This window comes from Arachis stenosperma, chromosome 1, assembly GCF_014773155.1.
Source record: "Arachis stenosperma cultivar V10309 chromosome 1, arast.V10309.gnm1.PFL2, whole genome shotgun sequence".
NCBI lineage: Eukaryota > Viridiplantae > Streptophyta > Magnoliopsida > Fabales > Fabaceae > Arachis > Arachis stenosperma.
In genome coordinates, this window is record NC_080377.1 from 85,116,486 (window position 1) to 85,142,372 (window position 25,887).

At 37.8% G+C, this 25,887-nt stretch overlaps 1 protein-coding gene and 1 long non-coding RNA gene across 3 annotated transcripts; one reads left to right on the forward strand and one right to left on the reverse strand.

The window, feature by feature from the left end:
• Window positions 1–14,918: 14,918 nt before the first annotated feature.
• Window positions 14,919–20,471, reverse strand: LOC130936778 (PGR5-like protein 1A, chloroplastic). Of its 2 annotated transcripts, XR_009068185.1 has the most exons (12): window positions 20,031–20,471; window positions 19,786–19,907; window positions 19,335–19,431; window positions 19,139–19,239; window positions 18,202–18,258; window positions 18,018–18,094; window positions 17,871–17,922; window positions 17,676–17,786; window positions 16,312–16,409; window positions 16,152–16,228; window positions 15,311–15,504; window positions 14,919–15,125 (listed from the first exon to the last, which is right to left on the reverse strand). XR_009068185.1 is itself a non-coding variant. In XM_057866962.1 (11 exons), exons 1-10 carry the CDS (start codon window positions 20,242–20,244, stop codon window positions 16,159–16,161), a joined length of 999 nt encoding a protein of 332 aa, XP_057722945.1. In that variant the 5' UTR covers window positions 20,245–20,471; the 3' UTR covers window positions 15,152–15,504; window positions 16,152–16,158. The 2 variants fall into 2 exon arrangements, 1 of the variants encoding a protein (XP_057722945.1); XM_057866962.1 differs by lacking the exon at window positions 14,919–15,125 and having other exon boundaries at window positions 15,152–15,504.
• Window positions 20,472–22,618: 2,147 nt separating this feature from the next.
• On the forward strand, window positions 22,619–23,129 carry LOC130962129 (uncharacterized). Its single transcript, XR_009079730.1, has 3 exons — window positions 22,619–22,715; window positions 22,916–22,993; window positions 23,081–23,129. It is a non-coding gene; the product is annotated as an uncharacterized LOC130962129 (long non-coding RNA).
• Window positions 23,130–25,887: the final 2,758 nt, after the last annotated feature.

The window sequence follows — 25,887 nt, forward strand, 5'->3', positions numbered from 1 at the left end:
AGTCCAATTGGCGCGCTCTCAACGGCGTTGGAAAGTAGACATCCAAGGCTTTCCAGCAATATATAATAGTCTATGCTTTATTCGAAGAGTGACGACGTAACTTGGCGTTAAACGCCAAGTTCATGCTGCTGTCTGGAGTTAAACGCCAGAAAAACGTCATGATCCGGAGTTGAATGCCCAAAACACGTCATGACCTGGAGTTTAACGCCAAGAAAGGCCTCTACTCGTGGATAGCTTTAATCTCAGCCCCAGCACACACCAAGTGGGCCCCAGAAGTGGATTTCTGCACCAATTATCTTAGCTTATTCATTTTTTGTAAACCTAGGTTACTAGTTTACTATTTAAACAACTTTTACAGACATTTCTTGTACCTCATGACATTTTTCAGATCTGAATTACATACTTTGTGATGGCATGAGTCTCTAAACTCCATTGTTGGGGGTGAGGAGCTCTGCAGCGTCTCGATGATTTAATACAATTCCTTTGTTTTCCATTCAAACACGCTTGTTCTTATCTAAGATGTTTATTCGCGCTTAATTGTGAAGAAGGTGATGATCCGTGACACTCATCACCTTCCTCAGTCCATGAACGTGTGCCTGACAACCACCTCCATTCTACATCAGACTGAATGAATATCTCTTAGATTCCTTAATCAGAATCTTCGTGGTATAAGCCGGATTGATGGCGGCATTCATGAGAATCCGGAAAGTCTAAACCTTGTCTATGGTATTCCGAGTAGGATTCTGGGATTGAATGACTGTGACGTGCTTCAAACTCCTGAGGGCTGGGCGTTAGTGACAGACGCAAAAGAATCAATGGATTCTATTCCAACCTGATTGAGAACCGACAAATGATTAGCCGTGCTGTGACAGAGCATAGGAACGTTTTCACTGAGAGGATGGGAAGTAGCCATTGACAACGGTGACACCCTACATAGAGCTTGCCATGGAAGGAGCCTTGCGTGTATTGAAGGATTTCAAGGAAGAGTTGAAGTCAAAGGACAAAGCATCTCCAAAACTCCAACATATTCCCCAATCCTTTATAAACAAGTAACTCTATTGTTCTAGTTTATCTTCCCAATCAAATCTAATAATTCCAACTTTCACTTTTAATCCTATTGGCCTCCTGACTAAGATTAATAAAATAACATTGATTGCTTCAAGCCAATAATCTCCGTGGGATCGACCCTTACTCACGTAAGGTATTACTTGGACGACCCAGTGCACTTGCTGGTTAGTTGTGCGAATCACAAATTCGTGCACCATGAGTTAAGGAGGCTTGATGTTGAATTTGATACATTTTGATTGATTTCAAAGAAAAGGGATGAAATTGGCATGTTTTGATTGATTTTGAAAAGAGTTGAAAATGGTTTGTTTTGAAAATGGCATATTGTGGTTTTGTATGAAAATATGGTTTTTGGGCATACTTTGACGGGACATAACTTGGACTACGGATCTTCGTTTTGTACCAAATCTATTTAGAAATGAAATTGGATCCGGGATGTCCATACCGTTCGAAGAACGGGTGAATACTACTGCTTATAGAAAGACTAGCAGGTCATGAATACTACTGCTTCCTGGATGGATATTCAGGATATAATCAAATTGCAGTAGATCCCCAGGATCAGGAGAAAACGGCGTTCACATGCCCATCTGGAGTATTTGCATACAGAAGGATGCCATTTGGCCTGTGCAATGCACCTGCAACCTTTCAGAGGTGCATGCTCTCAATTTTCTCTGATATGGTGAAAAAATTCCTGGAAGTCTTCATGGATGACTTTTCAGTATTTGGAGACTCATTTAGCTCCTGCCTTAACCATTTAGCACTTGTTCTGAAAAGATGCCAAGAGACTAACCTGGTTTTAAACTGGGAAAAGTGTCACTTTATGGTGACTGAAGGAATTGTCCTTGGGCACAAAATTTCGAACAAAGGAATAGAGGTGGATCAAGCTAAGGTAGAAGTAATTGAAAAATTACCACCACCTGCTAATGTCAAGGCAATCAGAAGCTTTCTGGGACATGCAGGATTCTATAGGAGGTTCATAAAGGATTTCTCAAAAATCGCCAAACCTCTGAGCAACCTGCTAGCTGCTGACACGCCATTTATCTTTGATAAAGAGTGTCTGCAGGCATTTGAGACCCTGAAAGCTAAATTGGTCACAGCACCAATCATCTCTGCACCAGACTGGACATTACCATTTGAATTGATGTGTGATGCCATTGACCATGCCATTGGTGCAGTGTTAGGACAAAGGCATGACAAGCTTCTGCACGTCATTTACTATGCCAGCCGTGTTCTCAATGATGCACAGAAGAATTACACAACCACAGAAAAAGAGCTACTTGCAGTGGTTTACGCCATTGACAAATTCAGATCCTATTTAGTAGGATCAAAAGTGATTGTGTACACTGATCATGCTGCTCTTAAATATCTACTCACAAAGCAGGATTCAAAACCCAGACTCATCAGATGGGTGTTGCTTTTGCAAGAGTTTGATATAGAAATAAGAGACAGAAAAGGGACAGAGAATCAAGTGGCAGATTGGTGCACGAAATTGCAATCACACTTTTGCAATCCCGCACAACTGACCAGCAAGTGCACTGGGTCGTCCAAGTAATACCTTGCGTGAGCAAGGGTCGATCCCACGGAGATTGTCGGCTTGAAGCAAGCTATGGTTATCTTGTAAATCTTAGTCAGGATATCAGAAATTATCAGGATTGATTGTAAAAAAAGCAAAAGAACATGAAATTGTTACTTGTTTTGCAGTAATGGAGAATAGGCTGAGGTTTGGAGATGCTCCATCTTCTGAATCTCTGCTTTCCTACTGTCTTCTTTATCAAACACGCAAGGCTCCTTCCATGGCAAGCTGTATGTAGGGTTTCACCGTTGTCAATGGCTACCTCCCATCCTCTCATTGGAAATGTTCAACGCACCCTGTCACGGCACGGCTATCCATCTGTCGGTTCTCAATCAGGCCGGAATAGAATCCAGTGATTCTTTTGCATCTGTCACTAACGCCCCGCCCTCAGGAGTTTGAAGCACGTCACAGTCATTCAATCATTGAATCCTACTCAGAATACCACAGACAAGGTTTAGACCTTCCGGATTCTCTTGAATGCCGCCATCAGTTCTAGCTTATACCACGAGGATTCCGATTAAAGAATCCAAGAGATAACTGCTCAATCTAAGGTAGAACGGAGGTGGTTGTCAAGCACACGTTCATAGTTGAGAATGATGATGATTGTCACGGATCATCACATTCATCCGGATTAAGAACAAGTGTTATCTTAGAATGGAAGCAAGCATGATTGAATAAGAAACAGTAGTAATTGCATTAATCCATCAAGACACAGCAGAGCTCCTCACCCCCAACCATGGGGTTTAGAGGCTCATACTGTGGAAAGAAACGTGTAAAAATGTTATGAGGTCATAAGGTACGGATACAATGTCAAAAGATCCTATTAATAGTAAACTAGTATCCTAAGGTTTACAGAAATGAGTAAATGACAGAAAAATCCACTTCCGGGCCCACTTGGTGTGTGCTTGGGCTGAGCAATGAAGCATTTTCGTGTAGAGACCTTTTCTGGAGTTAAACGCCAGCTTCCATGCCAGTTTGGGCGTTTAACTCCAAGTTTTATGCCAGTTCCGGCGTTTAACGCTGGAATTTCTGAGGCCGAATTGCTACGCCGATTTGGGCCATCAAATCTTGGGCAAAGTATGAACTATCATATATTGCTGGAAAGCCCAGGATGTCTACTTTCCAACGCCGTTGAGAGCGCGCCAATTGGGCTTCTGTAGCTCCAGAAAATCCACTTCGAGTGCAGGGAGGTCAGAATCCAACAGCATCTGCAGTCCTTTTCAGTCTCTGAATCAGATTTTTGCTCAGAACCTTCAATTTCAGTCAGAAAATACCTGAAATCACAGAAAAACACACGAACTCATAGTAAAGTCCAGAAAAGTGAATTTTAATTAAAAACTAATAAAAATATACTAAAAACTAACTAAAAGGTACTAAAAACATACTAAAAACAATGCCAAAAAGCGTACAAATTATCCGCTCATCACAGATCACCTGTCCCGAATAGAACCAGTGGAAGGGGCGTCCCTCCCTCTCACTGAGATCTCTGAAACCTTTCCGGATGAGCAACTGTTTGCCATCCAGGAAGTGCCATGGTTTACAGACATTGCAAACTACAAGGCAGTGAGATTCATACCCAAAGAGTACAGCAGGGTGCAATCAAAGAAATTAATCACAGATGCAAAGTACTATCTTTGGGATGAACCATATCTCTTCAAGAGATGTGCAGACGGAGTAATCCGTAGATGTGTGCCTAAGGAAGAAGCACAGAAGATCCTTTGGCATTGCCATGGATCACAGTATGGAGGACATTTTGGAAGTGAACGAACAGCCACAAGAGTCCTCCAAAGTGGCTTCTACTGGCCTACTCTCTATAAAGATTCCCGAGCATTTGTGCTTAATTGTGACAGTTGCCAAAGATCAGGCAACCTACCTCACAGTTATGCCATGCCTCAACAAGGAATCTTGGAGATTGAGTTGTTTGATGTATGGGGCATTGACTTCATGGGACCCTTCCCACCATCATACTCAAACACTTATATTCTGGTGGCAGTGGATTATGTATCCAAATGGGTGGAGGCTATTGCAACACCCACCAATGACACTAAAACAGTGTTAAAATTCCTCCAGAAACACATCTTCAGCAGATTTGGTATCCCTAGAGTGTTAATTAGTGATGGGGGCACTCATTTCTGCAATAAACAGCTTTATGCTGCTCTGGTTCGTTATGGAGTCAACCACAGGGTAGCTACTCCATATCACCCACAGACTAATGGGCAAGCTGAAGTCTCAAATAGAGAACTTAAAAGAATCCTGGAACGGACTGTAATTAACCGTAAAAAGGATTGGGCAAGGAGCTTGGATGATGCTCTGTGGGCATACAGAACAGCATTCAAGACCCCTATAGGGACCTCTCCATACCAGCTTGTGTATGGAAAGGCATGTCACTTGCTAGTGGAACTGGAACATAAGGCCTACTGGGCAACCAGATTCCTAAACCTTGATGCCAAATTAGCTGGAGAAAAACGATTGCTCCAGCTAAATGAGCTAGAGGAGTTTAGACTCAATGCTTTCGAGAATGCAAAAATTTACAAAGAGAAAGCAAAAAGATGGCATGATAAGAAATTATCATCCAGAGTCTTTGAGCCGGGACAGAAAGTTCTGCTATTTAATTCAAGGCTCAAATTATTCCCCGAAAAATTAAAATCCCGGTGGAGAGGTCCATATGTCATTACAAGTGTATCCCCATATGGATACATAGAGCTTCAAGATAATGACTCCAACAAAAAGTTCATTGTTAATGGACAAAGGGTTAAACACTATCTTGAAGATAATTTCGAGCAAGAATGCTCAAGACTGAGACTTCATTGAAGATCAGTGACAGTCCAGCTAATGACATTAAAGAAGCGCTTGCTGGGAGGCAACCCAGCCATTTACAGAGTTTAATTACTAATTAAATAAATTTTATTTTTACAGGTTTGAGTCCAAGTATCTTCAAAGGTGAAATAACAATTGGTTGAAGTCACAAAGTTACAGGGAAATTTGGAAGCTCACTGGCGTGAAAAAGCCAGTAAGAAATACTTTGGGCGTTAAACGCCCAAAAGAAGCACCTACTGGGCGTTTAACGCCAGTAAGGGTAGCCATCTGGGCGTTAAACGCCAGAAAGGAGCATCTTCTGGGCGTTAAACGCCAGAAAGATGCACCTTCTGGGCGTTTAACGCCAGTCTGCTAGCATTCTGGGCGTTCAGAAAAACACCCAGTGACGAAGGACTTTCTGGCGTTCAACGCCAGAAAGAAGCACCAGATGGGCGTTGAACGCCCAGAACATGCACCATGTGGGCGTTAAACGCCCAAATCATGCACCATGTGGGCGTTTAACGCCAGGATGATGGGAGGAGGTACAATTCGTTTTTCTTCACAATTTTTCTAACTTTTTATGTTTCAATTCATGATTTCTTGCATAAACATATTTTAAATTATCATCCCTCAATCCAAATTAGTGTTCTAAAAATCCTAATTTCTATAATCCCTTTTTCAAAAATATCAAATGTATCTTAATTTATAAAACCCAATGGTTTTCCAATCCAATCCAACTCTTTTAAAATTTGTTTTCAAAACTCAATTTTCTTTTTAAAATCTTTTTTTTCAAAATTAAAAATTTCAGATCTATCTTTTCAAATTATTATTCATATCTTTCTCTTTTAAAATTATATCTTTTTCTTATCCTTTAAAATCATATCTTTTAAATCATATCTTCTATCTTATCTCTTTCTTATTTTTCGAAAATTACCCACCCCCCTCCCTATATCTTGTATTCGGCGCCCTCCTCATCACCACCATTCCACAAGTGTTCTCCTTCTATCCCTCTTCTTTCTTCTCTTTTGCTTGAGGACAAGCAAAGCTCTAAGTTTGGTGTGTTTTACCCGTGATCACAAAAACTATTGTGTCTCTTGATCATGGCTCCTAAAGGGAAACAACCCAACCCAAGAGGCAAGAAAGAAAGCACTCCAAAGCCACTTTGGAATCAAGGGAAGTTCTTAACTAAAGAACATTCAGACCATTACTACAAGATAATGTGTCACAGATCAGTGATCCCGGAAGTCAGATTTGATCTGAAAGAAGATGAATATCCGGAGATCCAAGAGCAGATTCGAAACAGGAATTGGGAAATTCTGGCCAATCCTGAAACGAAAGTGGGAAGGAACATGGTTCAGGAATTCTATGCTAATCTATGGCAGACAGAAAGGCAAAGAATCATTGGAGCTGCTCTCTTTGACCATAAGACCGTAGTCAGAGGAAAGATCATTCATACCAATGCTGACAAGATCAGGGAGATATTCAAGATTCCTCAACTGAAGGATGACCCAGACTCCTTTAATAGGAGAATGATGAGGGTCAATAAAGGATTGGACAAGATTCTGGAGGATATATGCATCCCTGGAGCCAAGTGGACTACCAGTACAACTGGCATCCCAGTTCAACTCAAAAGAGAAGATCTAAAACCAGTAGCCAGAGGCTGGCTGGATTTTATTAGTCGTTCCATATTGCCCACCAGCAACCATTCTGAAGTTACCATCAAAAGAGCTGTCATGATTCACTGCATCATGTTGGGAAAAGAAGTAGAAGTCCATCAGCTGATCTCATGTGAGCTATACAAAATAGCAAACAGGAATTCTAAGGACGCCAGATTGGCATACCCAAGCTTAATTTCTATGCTTTGCAAAGATGCTGGAGTAAAGATGGGAATAACTGAATATATCCTAATTGAAAAGCCCATTACTGGAATATCAATGGTCAGACAACAGCAACAAGATGATTCAATCAAGAAGAGAGCACTAGAAGCTCTCCCAGAACTGCCCCAATTCGAATACTGGGAACATCTTGAGGCTTCTATTTCCAGATTGCAAGAAGCTATGGATCAAATAAAGGAAGAACAGAATAATCAAAGTAGCATGATTTGCAAACTGCTCAAGGAACAGGAGGAGCAAGGGCGTGATCTAAGGGAGCTGAAGCGCCAAAAATTAATCCTTGAACCACACTCCACAGATCAGAGGAACATCTAATCCTCAAAACAACAGGTTGCTGAGTTCCAATTTTTCTGCTTTAACTTAGTGATAGTATTATTATAGAAATTTACCTTAGGAGATATTTAGTAGTAATTAGTATGTCTATTTTGATTTTATTTCCAATTAAGCTATAATTTATTTTTCTCATCATCATCAGGCATGAATAAAGTAGTAGATTTTTTTTTAGAATAAAGAAGTAATCTATAATTTTTCGAGTTCTTAATAATAAAAATTATAATTAATTACATGTGGTGGCAATACTTTTTGTTTTCTGAATGAATGCTTGAACAGTGCATAAATTGTATTTTGAATTTGATGAATATTGGCTCCTGAAAGGATGAGGAACACGAAAAATATTATTGATGATCTGAAAAATCATGAAATTGATTCTTGAAGCAAGAAAAAGCAGTTCAAAAAAAAAAATTCACAAGCCATGAGCACTAGCCAAGAGTAAAAAAGGGATCCAAGGCTTTGAGCATCAATGGATAGGAGGGCCCAAGGAAATAAAATCCAGGCCTAAGCGGCTAAACCAAGCTGTCCCTAACCATATGCTTGTGGCATGCAGGTCCAAGTTACAAACTTGAGACTGAGTGGTTAAAGTCGTGATCCAAATCAAACAGAGTGTGCTTAAGAGCTCTGGATACCTCTGACTGGGGACTTTAGCAAAGCTAAGTCACAATCTGAAAAGGTTCATCTAGTCATGTGTCTGTGGCATTTATGTATCTGGTGGTAATACTGGAAAACAAAGTGCTTAGGGCCACGGCCAAGACTCATAAAATAACTGTGTTCAAGAATCAACATACTACACTAGGAAAGTCAATAATACTATCTGAATTCTGAGTTCCTAAGGATGCCAATCATTCTGAAAATTTAAAGATACAGGGGGATGCCAAAACTGTTCAGAAACAAAAAGCTATAAGCCCCGCTCATCTAATAAGAATATGAGCTTCATTTAAAACTCTAAAATATTATTACTTCTTAATTTCTGTTAGAACCTATCTTATTCATCTAGTTGCTTGAGGACAAGCAACAGTTTAAGTTTGGTGTTGTGATGAGCGGATATTTTATACGCTTTTTGGGGGTAATTTCATGTAGATTTTAGCATGTTTTAGTTAGTTTTTAGGAGAATATTATTAGTTTTTAGGCAAAAATCATATTTCTGGACTTTACTATGAGTATGTGTGTTTTTCTGTGATTTCAGGTATTTTCTGGCTGAAATTGAGGGAGCTGAGCAAAAATCTGACTTAGGCTGAAAAAGGACTGCTGATGTTGTTGGATCCTGACCTCCCTGCACTCGAAGTGGATTTTCTGGAGCTATAGGAGTCCAATTGGCGCGCTCTCAACGGCGTTGGAAAGTAGACATCCAGGGCTTTCCAGCAATATATAATAGTCCATGCTTTATTTGAAGAGTGACGACGTAACTTGGCGTTAAACGCCAAGTTCATGCTGCTGTCTGGAGTTAAACGCCAGAAAAATGTCATGATCCGGAGTTGAACGCCCAAAACACGTCATGACCTGGAGTTTAACGCCAAGAAAGGCCTCTACTCGTGGATAGCTTTAATCTCAGCCCCAGCACACACCAAGTGGGCCCCAGAAGTGGATTTCTGCACCAATTATCTTAGCTTATTCATTTTTTGTAAACCTAGGTTACTAGTTTACTATTTAAACAACTTTTACAGACATTTCTTGTACCTCATGACATTTTTCAGATCTGAATTACATACTTTGTGACGGCATGAGTCTCTAAACTCCATTGTTGGGGGTGAGGAGCTCTGCAGCGTCTCGATGATTTAATACAATTCCTTTGTTTTCCATTCAAACACGCTTGTTCTTATCTAAGATGTTTATTCGCGCTTAATTGTGAAGAAGGTGATGATCCGTGACACTCATCACCTTCCTCAGTCCATGAACGTGTGCCTGACAACCACCTCCGTTTTACATCAGACTGAATGAATATCTCTTAGATTCCTTAATCAGAATCTTCGTGGTATAAGCCGGATTGATGGCGGCATTCATGAGAATCCGGAAAGTCTAAACCTTGTCTATGGTATTCCGAGTAGGATTCTGGGATTGAATGACTGTGACGTGCTTCAAACTCCTGAGGGCTGGGCGTTAGTGACAGACGCAAAAGAATCAATGGATTCTATTCCAACCTGATTGAGAACCGACAGATGATTAGCCGTGCTGTGACAGAGCATAGGAACGTTTTCACTGAGAGGATGGGAAGTAGCCATTGACAACGGTGACACCCTACATAGAGCTTGCCATGGAAGGAGCCTTGCGTGTATTGAAGGATTTCAAGGAAGAGTTGAAGTCAAAGGACAAAGCATCTCCAAAACTCCAACATATTCCCCAATCCTTTATAAACAAGTAACTCTATTGTTCTAGTTTATCTTCCCAATCAAATCTAATAATTCCAACTTTCACTTTTAATCCTATTGGCCTCCTGACTAAGATTAATAAAATAACATTGATTGCTTCAAGCCAATAATCTCCGTGGGATCGACCCTTACTCACGTAAGGTATTACTTGGACGACCCAGTGCACTTGCTGGTTAGTTCTGCGAATCACAAATTCGTGCACCATGAGTTAAGGAGGCTTGATGTTGAATTTGATACATTTTGATTGATTTCAAAGAAAAGGGATGAAATTGGCATGTTTTGATTGATTTTGAAAAGAGTTGAAAATGGTTTGTTTTGAAAATGGCATATTGTGGTTTTGTATGAAAATATGGTTTTTGGGCATACTTTGACGGGACATAACTTGGACTACGGATCTCCGTTTTGTACCAAATCTGTTTAGAAATGAAATTGGATCCGGGATGTCCATACCTTTCGAAGAACGGGTGAAAAACGATTTAAAATGAGGAAGTTATGTACGTTGGAAGATTGGGGTGTAAATCTGTGAAATTCTGCAGCTTTTAACTTAGAAAATTTTTAGCAGAATGACCCCTTGCGCGTGGACGCACCTGGCGCGTACGCGCCGATCTTCCGAGAAGTGCCATACACGCGTACGCGTGATGTGCGCGGGCGCGCCGATTGTGCTGCACCCAATGCCCAGCCATTTTCCAGAGAGTTATGCCAGAACTGTGCTAGTGTTGTGCTTAGGGCACGAGAACACCCACGCGTACGCGTGGTTGACGCGTGCGCGTCGATTGGCAAATTTGTAATCCACGCGTTAGCGTGTATGACGCTTGCGCGTCGATGAGTTTTTGAGGCCATCCACGCGTGCGCGTGGAGTGCGCGTACGCGCGGCCCTGTTTTCATCCCAAAGTTGATTTTTGAGTTTTAAAAGCCAAATCTCATACTTCTAAGCCTCCGATCTCACCATTTTTGTCTTAAATCATTATGACCTGCCTAGCTATTAAAAAGGGGCTAGTGAATGAGGTAACTTGCGAGTGAAACAAGGGAAAAATGAATGATCAATGAGGATCAAGATGATTATGTGAGATGCGGAGGATGGTGGTGGAAGTGCTTGATATGCCATGGGCCGAAAGGCTATAATTGTTAATGAAATGACTGGTTATGGATTTAACCGTGAGCCGGAAAGGCTGTGTATGATATGAATATTGGCTGGTTCTGGACTGAACCGTGAGCCGGATGGCTGATATGGATGTTGATCCATGGATGAGAATTCATGCATGTTTATGCTGAATTATTGATAATTGAGATTTGCACTTCCACTATCAGAGGCACGAGATCCCTGGGAGAAAGCAGTGGCTAGCCACCACGTGCTCCAGGTGGAGGCTCGAGACTCTGTTGACCCTATGTCGTAAGTGTGGCCGGGCACTGTGAAAGACCCGGATGAGCTCGCCCCCGAAATATTCACCAGTGAGGGTGATGGATATGGATCATGTTTATGATCAAGTTTATAATGAGTATAACTCGAGTTGGGGATGCGCGACAGAGGGACAGTCCAATGGTTAGCGACCAGGACTTGTCGGGTTGGCTCTATAACCGACAAGATGATATCATCGGCCACTAGGGACAGGCATTCATCATATGCATACTATGTGAATTGTTTGAGATTGCCTATTTGACTGCATATTACTTGCTAATTGTCTAAATGTCTTAACTGCTCCTATTTGTATATTCTTTGTCTGATATAATTGTGTTTGCTATAATATACTCCTGCTGGTGGTTGGGAGGTTTGAAGGAATTGGAAAGGGAAGTATTAGTTAGACTGAAGAATCTTTAGTCAGATGCCCTTATATGGTTTAGCTTGTTTATAAGCTTTGATATTATCTGGAGGAAGCTTTAGGATTGCCTTTGGCTTTCCTCTATTATTATGTATTATATATGTGGAAGCTGTTACCATGCTGGGGACCTCTGGTTCTCACCCATGCGGATTTTGTGGTTTTCAGATGCAGGATGTGAGGTTTCCCGCTGAGGCATGCTGGAGACTTCTAGATTTGCGAAGATCCTTTGTTCTCGGGGCTATGTTTTGGTTTATATGTTTTGTTTAGATACTCTTATCTCTATTAAATAATACAAACTGTGATGACTCCTCTTATGGGAGATTTTGGAGAATAGGTTTTATGTATTTGTGTCCCTTTGGGTTTCCTTTGGGGTTTTCATTATTTTGTCATATGTATATATTACTATGCTCGGACCGGTTATCTTCGCAGCCGGATTTTGAGTCTTGATATTCCTGTTTTTGACACTCCTTTGTATATATATATAATCTCGCGAGGTTATCCTTGTTCGTTACGTTATCGATCGGAGTGTTGCGCTTTTGAGTTGCGATTTTTATTTACCCCCTTTTCTACAAAGGCTCCTAGTTATAATCATTCATTCATATTACTATACGTACTAAATTTTTATTTTAGAGGTCGTAATACCATGCCATCTCTGAATTATGACTTAAGCATAAGACTCTGTATGGTAGGGCGTTACAAACATCACACCGATTCAAAAGGGCCATGATGAAAGGAGAGAAAGGGAGACGAACGTCCAACGTGGTGAATATGGACTTGTACACTCACATCCAGTCGGGAACCTAGGAAACGACAAATTTAGTTGGCAGATGCACTCTCGGGCTCCCAGAGCGAACACGTCATAGTTTGCCTCCTCTAGACCACCCCGCACAATGCCCCAGAATTTCGGAATTCTTGTAATTCCTCCTGAGTTATCTTGGAGGATGTGCTTCTTACTTCGTTAGTAGCCCAAGCATAACGATTTATGGGGTTTTGCACCATGGGTTGCTGCGACATACCTACAGTAAAGGTACCACTTAAGTCAAAATGGAAAGTCGGATGTTCAGCGAAAGTCAAAGCTGAACTATGTTTTGCTATATCACTATCCTACGCTATTCCACACAATTTCAGACCTAAATCCAGGTTGAAAACACCTATGGTACCCCCTAAGAACTAGCTAAAAATGGCGAGTTCAATTCAAGTAAATAAAAAAAGAAAACACAGCAAATGGCAACAACAGAAGCAAACGCAACAAATAACAACAAGAGAAGTACCAAAATAAATAAAATAAGCACAAAAGATTCATGTACTAGTAAGAAAAGGAGAAGGAAGCAATGGATTGGTGGAAAATGTAGCAAAATGCACAGCAAGTAGAAGGCAAATTGATGGTTGCGAAGTAGCAGGTGCGAGCGAAATTGGAAAATGAAAAAGTAAAATGAGAAGTTAGAGAGTTATGAAAGAAATATGAACGCTTGGATGGTAACCGTCGAGGAGAGGGCGCGAAAAAGCAGGGGTGAAACGAACTTTTCCCTCTGCTTTCAAATCAGTCATAAAAGACATTTAATACTCTTGGCACGAAAACTAAAGCGACGCCCAAGGAAACGGTACGCACCAAAGATGTGGATCCCGTTGACAGAGTCACGAGCAGAGGAGAAAAGTTGCACGAGGAGACACGAGTAATTCGAACATGCCAACTACGAGCCTCACGGCTTGTTACTTTGGGGGCACCATTCCGGCCCAGCCCAAAAAGGGCCGGGGGTCCATGTTGCGAGCTACTGACCCGACGAGTCCTTGACCCGTACACGCAAGGGTGACCCGCATGTTATTCTACCTCCTGAGGAAAACCTGGACAACTGGTAGAAGCTTCTAGGTGGATGGGTCCAAGTTAGAGGGCCCACCTGAGTACAAGATATAAATGGGGAGGGACCTACCCCTCCCCCAAGATATGTCATCTTTACCCTAATTAGCCGCCTCGGCATATGGACACTTACTTTAGCACCGAAGTGTCCTTGCAGGTGGCCCCACTCATCGACCTACCGATGATCATAGTAGCATCTTGCCTCGTAAAGTTCGCATTCAGGTCCAGAAGAAACCTTCCTTTCTCTAGTATATTTATTATTTTTATCATCAATATATTTAAAAGTATGGAATAAAGTATGTTGTTAGATTATTAGACTAAAAAAAATTAGACTAAAGGAATTGAGTTATTGGCTAAGTGATGATAAAAGATAATAAATTCTGATGACTTTATAAGATTTCTCTAAGTATTATTCCAACTTTCTATTTTATATCTTAGTTCCCTATTCTATAATGAGTGTTTAATCGCTCGTCCATCTAAATATTCTCAAGTTGACCACGCTTATCCATCTATTCCATAAAACATAACTGGTTTTAAGGCAGTACGATAAAATTTATCCCTATATTTTAAAGATATTTTTTTTTTGTGACATATAAAACTTGACTTACTCCACCGTTCTATAAAATGTTATTAATGCTAAATTGAAGTATATAAAGTGCTTTGGTTGAGTATCATTAAGTTGTTAGAATTTTTTTTTAAATAAAAAAAAGTCTCTTTTTTTATTTTTTAGTGTGTTTGGTAAAATTTTAGTAGTAAAAATAAAAGTACTAAAAAATAAAAAAAAAATTAGAAGCTATAATTTATATTTTTTTTAAAAAATTTTTAATATAATAAATAAACAAAAAATATTTTTATATGAGATATGAAAACTTAAAATTAATTTTACTTTTATAAAAAAATTGCTTGAAAACATATTTTTTTTGTTAAAAACTTACCCAAATAGGTCTAAAGATGATTATGTAATTTTTTGTTTGAAAGATTTTGTGATAAATAAACCTACAAAATAAATCTCAAAATTTCTCTCTTTCGAATCTGTTTTTAGGATAATCTTATACTAAATTAGCCCATCATTTTTTATTTATTTTATTTTGCAAAGTGTTGAACTTGGAACAACATTAATAAATTGCAACACTGAAGATTGGAAAAAACCTATGGAAAAAAAGACAGTCAGTTTCTCAAATTAAATTAGTTAAATTCCTATTAATAAAATTTAGACATGAGTGATAAAATGCTTGACTAAATTAAAAGAGAAAAAAGCATAAAAAATGTTTAATTACAATTAGTGTCCTGTTCAGCCTCTCAAGTCTTTCAATTAATTGGAAAAGATGAAATAATATATATTTTGAATTAGCTAAAAATATTTGTATATTGTCACATCCTTCTTGATGTTCCTGGCTATGTAAAGTTCCTTCCTGGTGCATAGAAATTCTGCAAAAGTGTGAAAAGAAAAACAATCCTTACAGACATTATTTTTAAGTTAGATTCATTGATTATGTTGAGCACCCTCATGATTCATGACTCAGCTTGCAACGAACAATCCAGTGTATGCTATATACAAAGTCCATATATATTACTTTACTTACAAGTATGCAAATCATCCTATATGTACTTACAAGTAGGACATTGTGGCATAAAACAACAGTTTCAGTTTGATCACAATTGTTGTTTGTGACAATGAGAAGCATGACTCCATGATGGCCTTCCGTGGATCATCATGTGCTAATTTCATAAATTAGTCACTTTCATTACACTCTTATCAATGATCTCACATTGCTGGAACCATTGACCACTTGTTTCAAGCATCCCTCTGTGATAGACCAATAAAATGTGTAAATGAACAATAAGATTTAATTGGATATTATTGCCATAATCGACAGTGAAGCTCAAAATGTACAGATCCTTGGCTAGATGAGGTATGAGAAATTTATCCTCAATTTCAGTTGGTGCACGTCGTAACGAGCCTGAGAATGGTACGGGCACGTCATGACGGCCCACAAACATGAAAAATTTTATATAAGAAATTCTTAGGATGACAAATGTTATATTAATTTGAATTGGAGATTTTATAAATTTTAGCATGTCAAATGTTAAATTTGCCATCTAAGCTTTTCCATCAGACAGCTCAGCGTTTTCTATTAACGAAAACATGATCAGTTGACGTTTGGTGATTTTTGTCAAACTTATTAATATTTTTGGGTCTCTTTTGTCTTTCGTATCCATCAACATTGTTTTGGTTAATAACAAAATATTTTGAATATTGTTTTGACAATTTACTCAAAAATTTATCTTCAATTTCAATTGGTGCGCGTCATAACGTGCCGGAGAGTGCTATGACAAATTGCAACACAAAGTTCTCTCCAGGCACCGTGTGACGGCTCACAAACGAGAAATTTTAATTTAAGCAATGTTTGGTATGAGAATAATATGAGCTTAAAATTTGGACTAGAAATGTACCTCAAACTTAGGCGTTACTGCCTTCCGGCAATGTAATCAATCTTGTACTTGAATCAAATACCATTTCAGTGCCACATCTAAAATGAATTTGATGTTAGTAAGGTGAATGATATGAAGCAACAACAATGATTTGAGAATGCTAGAGTAGATGCATAGTTACTCAGAGCATTTGACATTGTTGACTTTTCCTCCACTTGAAACTGATAGTATAGTCCCAAAAAAGGAAGTGTTTTCAGCACCACAGTTTGGGCAAGGTCCCTGAAAAGTTAGCACATATACAACTTGAATATAGCTTATATCGTGGCACCTGAAACCACGAGTAAATTCCCATAATGATCCCTAAGATTCACATGATTATTTAATTTGGTCTTCAAGATTCTAATTTTACCATAATGGTCCCTAAGATTGAGCTCTAAGTATCATAATGGTCCCAGAACATCTTTCTGGTGATGACTCACCGTTTTAGTGATGATGTGGCAATAATGTGTCATGTTGGCACTACAACAACTAGTTTAGGTGGCCAAATTCTAATTTAAACCTAATTTAATCCCTCCCACTCTATTTAATTCTAACTCTCTTTACTCTCTCCCAATTTGATTTACCTAAACTTCTGCTATATTTTATCAGATCTTCCATTCTTCTATCAATTAAATTGTGGGTCTGTGAAGGAACACTTTGAAAGGTCACAAGGGTCATATACCCATTTTTTACATAACATGTTGCATTTTCCTACAAGCTCTCTATTTGGTTTATTTTTATTTTCATTGAAGCTGAAGCTTTTGTTAAGTGGCAAATTTGAAACAACAACTGAATCAATAATAGTGAAGAAGCAAGCTATTTTAGGAACAATGGCACTGAATCCATTTTTTTGGGTTTCGTATACCCTTTGTTTCTTTTTTCTAAGGAAAGAAAATAAACAAAGAATAAACTCTCAAGAGAACCTGTCATCAACAAGTATATATATATATAATACTTGTGAGTGTGTAAGAGTGATTGTTGATCATATATATAAAATACTTATGAGTGTGTAAGAGTGATTGTCGATCTGAAAGAGAGAGGGGGATAAAGAGGAGGAGTTTTCACTCATTCATATAGGTGTTAAAGGATAAAAGAGTAGAGAACAATTTGCTTCCATTGATATGAAGAAGAAGAAGAATGGGAAGAACAAAGGAAGAAACAGTAAAAGTTACCTTCTAAAAGTTTTGGCAGAGAATAAAGAGGGTTAGGCTTAAATAGAGTGGGAGGGACTAAATTGAGTTTAAATTGAAATCTAGCCATCTAACCTAATCATTGTAGACGCCAACGTGGCAAATAGTTGCCATGTCATTATTGAAATAGCTGAGTCATCATCGAAAAAATATTCAGAGACCACTATGGTGCCCGGAATTCAATCTCGGAGACCGCTATGGTGAAATTGGAATTTCAATGACTAAATTGAGTAATCCCGTGAATCTCAGGGACTATGATTGGGATTTACTCGTGAAACCACATGCTTCGTGAGAGAGAGTTTTCGCAAACTTGTACCTTAAGAATCACAAAATCTTTGACAATAGCACTTGTTAGTGACTGAGCTAGCCACACAAGAAGGGGAACAGCAGCAAACCAAGTGAAAATGAAACTGAAAGGCTCTGGCAGCTGCGCAAACAAACAATTCGATCATGAGGAAGGACAAAAAAGAATGCAGGTTCTTTCAAATTCTATGACTCTCTCTAAGTATACCTCTAGGAGATATGTGATCTCAAATCCAGTCAAATCATCAAGGAAGAAGAACCTAAAAGAGAAATTATTATTGTTATAACCTTAAAGGTGTAAATCAGAGATGAGAGAGTGAAAAAGAAAGAAAGAAAGAGAGGGGAAGTTCCTTACAATCCTAATGCGATCACAGTAGCAGGGACGTTCAATAGGAGCATCTTTAGATAATCTACAGAGAGGTCACTGTAAACCTATAAACACCACACCATACCATATTATAAGGAAGATAGAACCAACAATGGAATTGGAATTGTGTTAATTACACATTGCAAAGATCATACAACAGAATAACTCACACCTTTCTACTACGAAGACTGCATCTTGGACCCTCAACCACGATGTCACTCCCTTCCATCTAGAAAACAACAATCAAATCAAAAAATCATAGTGGATACAAAGAAGAGGATTTCAATCGATTCCAAACTACTAGAATTGCTATTTCATAACTGCAAGCATTTCAAAATGTAATTGGATAATTGGACTTCAAGTCTTCAACCATGCTAGGGTATACTATAATCAGCCACCAAAATCAGTTACTAATATAAAATACATATTGGAATACAAAATACACATAGCTAACATGTAGATTATGATTTTCAAAATGGAAGTTAATTTTCTAATAGATATCCAAATTGACCTTTAAAAGAATTCACATTGGAAACTATACTTCTCAACAAATTTTTATTCTTTAAAATTTCTTAAAAATTATTTCAGTTGAACATATTAGTCTTTGCGTCATTTGGAAAGAGACTGACTAACTTGTCTTAAAGTGTATTTTTTAGTACCTAATTGTCTTATAATAAAATTTGTTAAAGATTTATTTGTCTAAAATGCATATTAAAAACATTGATTCAAAGCGACAAAAAAACTTTGTCAAATGAGAATAAATTTCGAAAATTTTTAAAGAATAAAATTTTATTGGGAACTAAAGTGTCTTATCTAAATTTTTTCGGGATCAATTTGGTTATTCACTCCTAATTTTTCTTCAATTATTATTATTTAGACGAAGAAAAGTCTTGGAACAAATGGTTTACTTGTGATCTCAAGGTCATAGGTTCAAGTTATGATATCAACTGTTAAGATTAGGTGGTCTGTATTACGCTCTCTCGACGTGACCTTTTTCTAAACCCTGTGTGGCTGTGATATCACGAAATGCTTATATAGTCTGTCCTTCTATTATTAATTAGATTGATCAATTTTCAAGGAATTTCCTTTATGAGATGAAAGTACCATACCTTTAGCTTCATTTTCAATTCATCGTACTCTTTGTCACTCATAATTGGATTTCCCGACACATAAGCCATAGAAGCTTCCAGAAACTTCTGTTCATCAGAACCTGTAAACAAATTAAAAGTTAATGAAGAAAGACTTCAGAAAAAATTCACTTGTTATAACAGCAGCTACTGTGTCAGCCAAAAAGTTGCTCCATACTTAGCATAACAACGCTGCTTCCTTCCCACATGAGTTCTTCCTTTAGATTATCAAATTCTTCATTTGACATAATAGCCTTCCCCTCATAATAGAATGCCTGGTCAACAAAACCCCACAACACAATTTATATTCATCCATATACACAATAGCTGAGATATATTTTTTGTAAGAAAAGCAGTGTCAAAATGTAAATGCCTCTTCTCCTGTGTCTCCAATTCAATGGACAGAAAATTGTTACTTAGGAAGTATACTTATGGCGTTCCGGTACACAGGTGAAATTAGTTTGCGTGAACTTGTATGCAGTTCGTTACCTAATCTATGAATTCACGTAACTATGGTCTCAGCAAATAGAAATTTGGACTATCTCTATCTTGCGATAATCAAGAAGGGGCCTAAGAAGGTTTTAACTTTTAAGCACAAAGCTTTTGGGGGTGAGTGCCATATGATATACCTGCAGTGCCTGAAGAAACTCTTGCTCCATTTCACCAACTGATTTCTTCTCTTTTTTATCTATGCTACAATAAGGGAGGATTTTAGAATCAACAACCTCTTTTTCGAAGTCTCCAACCTTTCCTGAAACAAGAGAAAACAACAACTAAAAAAGGGGTACGTATCTGTGGTTATAAGAAGATCTTTAATAACCAAATAAATAAATGAAGAACGATGACACATGACATTATAGTTTGTCAGAGAGACCTTGTTGTTGTTGATCCGCAGTGGCCTTAGGGGACAGCAAAAATATCCTTCGACGAAGGCATAAATGGCGGCCATTGAACTGAATCAAGTGTCCACCAGAAGGGTAAGACAAGGATGATATAGGAAGCAAAGGTGTTGGGGTAATAGTAGAAGAACTAGCTGCAGTAGTGCATGGACGAGGGTGTGTTAACGTGAAAGCTAGTTTGCTAGCCATGAATAATAATGATGATCACTGCAATATATGTTCAATTGTAATAATAATGATGATGATGATGGTGATGATGGTGGTGGTGACACCAATTATGGAGTTTTAATTGAGAGTGAGAAAGCTCATCAAGGCATGGTTGTTTTTTCTGTTTAGAGGTAAGATCAGAATAAACGTAACTCTCTTCAGGATAAGGCAAATATGAATGTGTGGAGGGAATGAATCGCAATAGCTTATTTTTTTCCGATATTCTCCTTTTTTTTCCCCTTAATCTTAATGTGATTTTTCTTTCTCTTTTCTTGTTTTCGTTGTGGACAAGAGCATCATCAATTTATCAAATCATTTACTTTGTTTCCTTTCGCATTTGTTTCTTACGTGTTTGTGAACGTGGAATGTGTTGGTAATAAAAATCTGGTCTTTCATCCAATGTGGCCACTACTGGGTTGTGTTGCGTTTGATTTTTGTTTAACGTTAGCCATGGGTTTTTGGCCACGTACGCAAAACGTTGGTCCCATGGAAAAAAAACTTCTCATTATTCCACTATTAAGTCTTTATCTTTTTTTACAAGCTTACAAGTTGGCCCAGTCCAAATAGAACTCACGCGCATGAAGAGAGATAACATGGCGCGTCAAAATCACGCGCTCAACACTCAAACGGTTACGTATGGCAGACTCTTCCACTTCTTCCACTTCTCAAAGCGCTTTGAAAACAAGGAAACCCTCCCATTTTCGAGCGAAAATCAAAGTTCAAAATATACAAATCGTTATTCGAAACCTCCATCAAAACACTATCAAACTCTCCGTGAAGAATCTGAAGAGAAAACAAAGCAACAATACTCAACGTAAGTTCATTAAGATTCCTGTATATTTTACTTTTCTTCTACGTCGTTCTTCTAGGGTTTACTATTATTCTTGCTTCTTTGTTACACTGTTCTAAGTTCTACGTCGTTCTTCTAAGTTCTACGTCGTTCTACGTTGTTGTTCTAAGTTCTCCTGCTATTGTTGCTGATTTTTGGGGGCTTATTCCGTAGATTGGGGGGTGTATACTGCTTAACCTTGTAATGTGGCTTGATATTGAAGCATGGTTGAGTGATATCTGACTAATATCTATATGCATGTATCTGAATAATATCTATGGGTGTATCTCACTGTTATCAATGGGTGTATCTTGCTGATATCTTTGGGTGTATCTGACTCATATATATGGGTGTATCTTACTGTTATCAATGGGTGTATCTTATTGTTATTAATGGGTGTATCTGACTCATATATATGGGTGTATCTTACTGATATCTTTGGGTGTATTTTTCGTTTCAGAGAAAATGGCAGCAAGAAACCAAACAAAAGACCTTAAGTGTGCCACACATCTCCTGAGTGATAAGTTCAGAAACATGACTGAGGAGAAGAAGGCGATTGTGATGGATCTCAGATTTGGTGGGTTGATGCACATCCCACCACTAAGGGTGGATCACCAACTCCTAAGGGAGCTGGCAAACAACTTCAAACTTGGGGAGAACAGACTGAAGACAGGATATGGTTCTTTCCAAATAACCCCAAAAAAAATAGGTCATGCGCTTGGCATCAATGCAACAGGTAACTAGCTTAAAATTATAGGTGTATATTAAGTTGTTGCTTGGGTGAATTTAAGTTGATGCTTGGGTGTATTTGAACCGACTTGGATACTTTGTTGTCTTTCTTTTTGTAGGAGATCTATTTCCTGAGAAAGTTGAGTATAAGAAACTTTTTGATGATGACAAAATAATTTATGGAAGATTCCAGGGTAAGACCCTCAAAAGTCTTACCGATGAAATGATGGAAATCGGCGTTGGCAACGAAGAGGAACGCCTGATGTTCAAGAGGATATTCATCCTCTACATACAGATGGCGTTCCTTTTGCCAATGACGATAAACAAAATATCGCCCGTGCACCTGGCCCCAATTTTTAAGATGGACGGCATATCGGAGAGAAACTAGGGGGGGCATGTTTTGACCTTCATGGTAAAGGGCATCACAGACTATCAGGAGAAGAAGAAGAAGGCAATTAATGGCTGCCTCTTCGCCCTGATGATAATCTACTTTCATCTTTCAAAAAACAAAGGCAAGAACATGGCTGAAAGACCACCAAAGCCCTAGATTGCCAACTGGACTAAGGAGCAGTTGGTGGAAAGAATGACTACAGAAAGAGAGGAAATTTTGGTAAGTAAACATAATAAGTTGGTGTATTTTATTTACCTGAATGCTGCTAACTAAAATATCTCATATTTCAGGGGATTGTGAAGATGGCAGAGACAAGAGAAAAAATAAAAAAAAAAAGAAAAAAAAAAAAAAACAAGAAATCAAAAAAACAAAAAAAAGGAAGGCCAGTCCAACATCGTCTTTGGAGACAGAAACTACTGACAGTGACACTTCTACCTCTGAGTCTGAGGCTCAAGAAGACTCAGAGGATTCAGGAAGAAAATACCCCAGCAAAAAGGGGAAAAAGTAAGTACCATACTTGGGTGTAATTTCTTTTTCGAGTTGGGTGTATTTTGTTTGATCACGTTGGGTGTATGTAGTTTATTAAGCAGGGTGTGTTTCGTTTGCTGCGTTGGGTGTATATTGTATATTCAGTTGGGTGTATCTCGTGAATTTATTTGGGTGTATTTTTAGTATGTTCTAAATGATGATTGTTTGCCTTCCAGAATGGACTCCAGAAAAAGAAAGCAGAGGCAAGAGGAGTCAGATTCTGATTCAGAATCTGAATCTGAACCAAGTGATGAGTAATGTCCTGAAATTATTACTCCTTTCTTTTGGCTTCATTATAAAGATTTCATGTATTAACTGAAGTGTCTATTATTAACTTATAGGAGCGAAGAATCATCACCTGCGGAGAAGGAGAAGAAAAAGAAAAAAACAAAAACAACACCAAAAAAGTAAGCAATTCTTTGGATAATATTCTGTGATAAAATTAATTTTTTATTTCTGATTGGTACTCTTTTTTTCCACCTAGAACACAACAAAAAAAGAAAAAAGTTGTTGTGGAGGATTCACCTCCTGAAGAAGATCAATACTTTGACGGGTACAGTACCTCGTAAGCTATATTACGGTCTATCATCGTAATTATTTTTGTTAACATCTTATTTTATGAATGTAGTGAGAGATATGGAATATCAAGTGACGAACTCGATGAATGGCTAAGGAAAAACGTTGATAAATCTGCTGCAGAGGGGTATGTCTTGCTGGGCTGTGTATTTGAGATTTTGGTGTGTTTTTGTTTGCTAATAATTGTATCTTGTTTCGCAGGGAGAACCAACCTGACCTGCGATCGACAGAAGGTCGCTATGTGTCCTCTGAAACGTAAGAAGCTTTATTATTTAATAAAGTCTTGTTATCATGATTTGGATGTATTTTGTGGAACCATTTGGGTGTATTTTGTGGATCAAGTTGGGTGTATGTTGTTTACTAAGTTGGGATATTTCGTTTGTTTTGTTGGGTGTATATTGTCCATTCGGTTGGTCGTATCTTGTGCATTCATTTGGGTGTATTTTATACCTGTATCTTATTTTGTCTGAATAACATGAAATCTGTTTAGACTACTGGCTGTGAACTTGGGAAGTGATGATCCTTCCTCTCAAGGATGTACTCAAAACTACTGGTGAAAGTAGATCGTACTCAAAACAAAAGTATGTAAACTAAAATTAACATAGAATTAAACAAAATATAAAGATGGTGAAGAATGTAAAGACATTGATAAAAAGCTCTAAAAGCTTTAGGTTGTTGTTGACGTCTTCTGACGGCCCTTTCAATCTCAAGATCAAAATCAAGAAGATGTTTCCTCTGTTGCTACTCATAAACAAACAGAAGACAAGAAAAAGTGAGAATCTCTACGTTAGAGTGAAGAGAATTTCCAGTGAGGTAACCTAAGTAACAAAAATAAAATAAAATAAAATAAAATAAAATAAAATAAAATAAATTTTCAAAAATTAAAAAGAAAAAGGGAAAAAATTTTGAAAATAATAAGGTAAAAATAGGAAATTGAATAAAACAAAAGAAAGATACTAAGCAAATTTTTGAAAAATAAAGGATAAAAATTAAACACAAATAAAGCAAAGAACGTCTAATCTAAGAAATCAAACAATGGGTAGCTGTCAATCATAGTCAATTTCCAACAATGGCGCTAAAAACTTGGTGCAGATTTTATAAATCATAAACTAACCAGCAAGTGCACTGGGTCATATTAAGTAATACCTCAAGTGAGTGAGTGTCGATCCCACGAGAATTGATGGATCAAGCAACAATGGTTGAGTGATTTACTTAGTCAGACAAGCAAAAAGAAGTATTTTTGAGTTCAAATTACATTAAACAGTAATTCAGAAGAGTTAAAAAACGAACAGTAAATTGGTTGTGAGAATTATATGAGAAAACATTTAAGATTTTGGAGATGTTTAAATTTCAGGATTAACAATTCTTATTAACCACTTTGATTATGCAAAGGTTCAATTCACAGCAAAATTTAAGTGATTAGATTCCAATTCTTTGGTAATTTAATCATCCTCTAATTCAATCAACTGCCAATTCCTTGGACACTTAATCTAATTAGAGATTTTAAGTTCAAATCCTAGTTTATAGACCACATAAAACCCTAATAATCCAAAGACGATATGATTATATGTCACGTATCACATTAAATTTAGATAGGTAGAGAGTTATGAGAATTCAGTTTTAAGCTGTTATTTAGGTGAGATAACTTTTCCAAGATTCAACAAGAATTCAAGTTAGAAAAGAGTTATTTTCCAATATATTCTAATCCGTAGGATGAAAAATGAAACTGATTCTTGAATGTCAATCAATGCATAAATCAGAACTAGAAAATAATAGTTATTAATCTATCCAAATAAACAGATCTCCTAACCTTAACAATGGAAGTTTAGTTGCTCATGGTGCGACAAATCCTAACAGAAAAAAAGTGTAAAGTGCGGAAGATGAGAAGAAGGAAAAGAAGAGAGAAGCCCTGGGAGAAGATATCTTCTCTTTTAAATCTAATCCTAATTAATGTAAAATATATTTTCTAAAACCTAAAAATATATTTTCTTAATTCAAAACTAAATAAAAATCAAATTAAATCCTAAAGATTTGGTGCAAATTCTTGTGGAATCTCTTCGTTTTCAACATGTTGGCGCCAAACTTGAGATTGGTGGCATTTGACGCCATGTATGCAGCAAATACACACGCATTTCCAGGAACATCTAGAAAATGACTTAATATAGAGAGATTTACAAACAAATTTGGTCCATATTATAGACGAATTTTTGGTTACCATCGAAATTACTGACGGATTTTGTTCCTCTGTAAAAGCCTCGTCGAAAATTATTTACCGACAAATTTTTTTTTGTCGGTAAATTACCGACAGATTTTTACTAGTGACCGACTGATTTTTCCTCTGTAAATTTTCCCCTCCATTTCCCCGGAGCATCAAACTTTTCGACGGATTTTTCTTGTAATTAGAGACAGATTTTTCGACGAATTTTCCGTCGATAATTAGAGACAGATTTTTCGACAGATTTTTCATCGGTAATTAAAGACAGATTTTAAGACAGATTTTCCGTTGGTAATTAGAGATAGGTTTTCCGATGGATTTTCCATCTGTTATTGGAGCCTTGGAAAACCATTCCAA

What these genes read in the sequence shown, in the direction of transcription:
- LOC130936778 (XM_057866962.1), bottom strand. Translation starts at nt 20,244, where the DNA reads ATGGCTAGCAAACTAGCTTTCACGTTAACACACCCTCGTCCATGCACT. An exon ending in AGTTTCTTCAGGCACTGCAG is followed by an intron (nt 19,432 to 19,785) that starts GTATATCATATG and finishes TTTGTTGACCAG; the next exon opens with GCATTCTATTATGAGGGGAA. An exon ending in AATTGAAAATGAAGCTAAAG is followed by an intron (nt 18,259 to 19,138) that starts GTATGGTACTTT and finishes GTTGTTTTCTAG; the next exon opens with ATGGAAGGGAGTGACATCGT.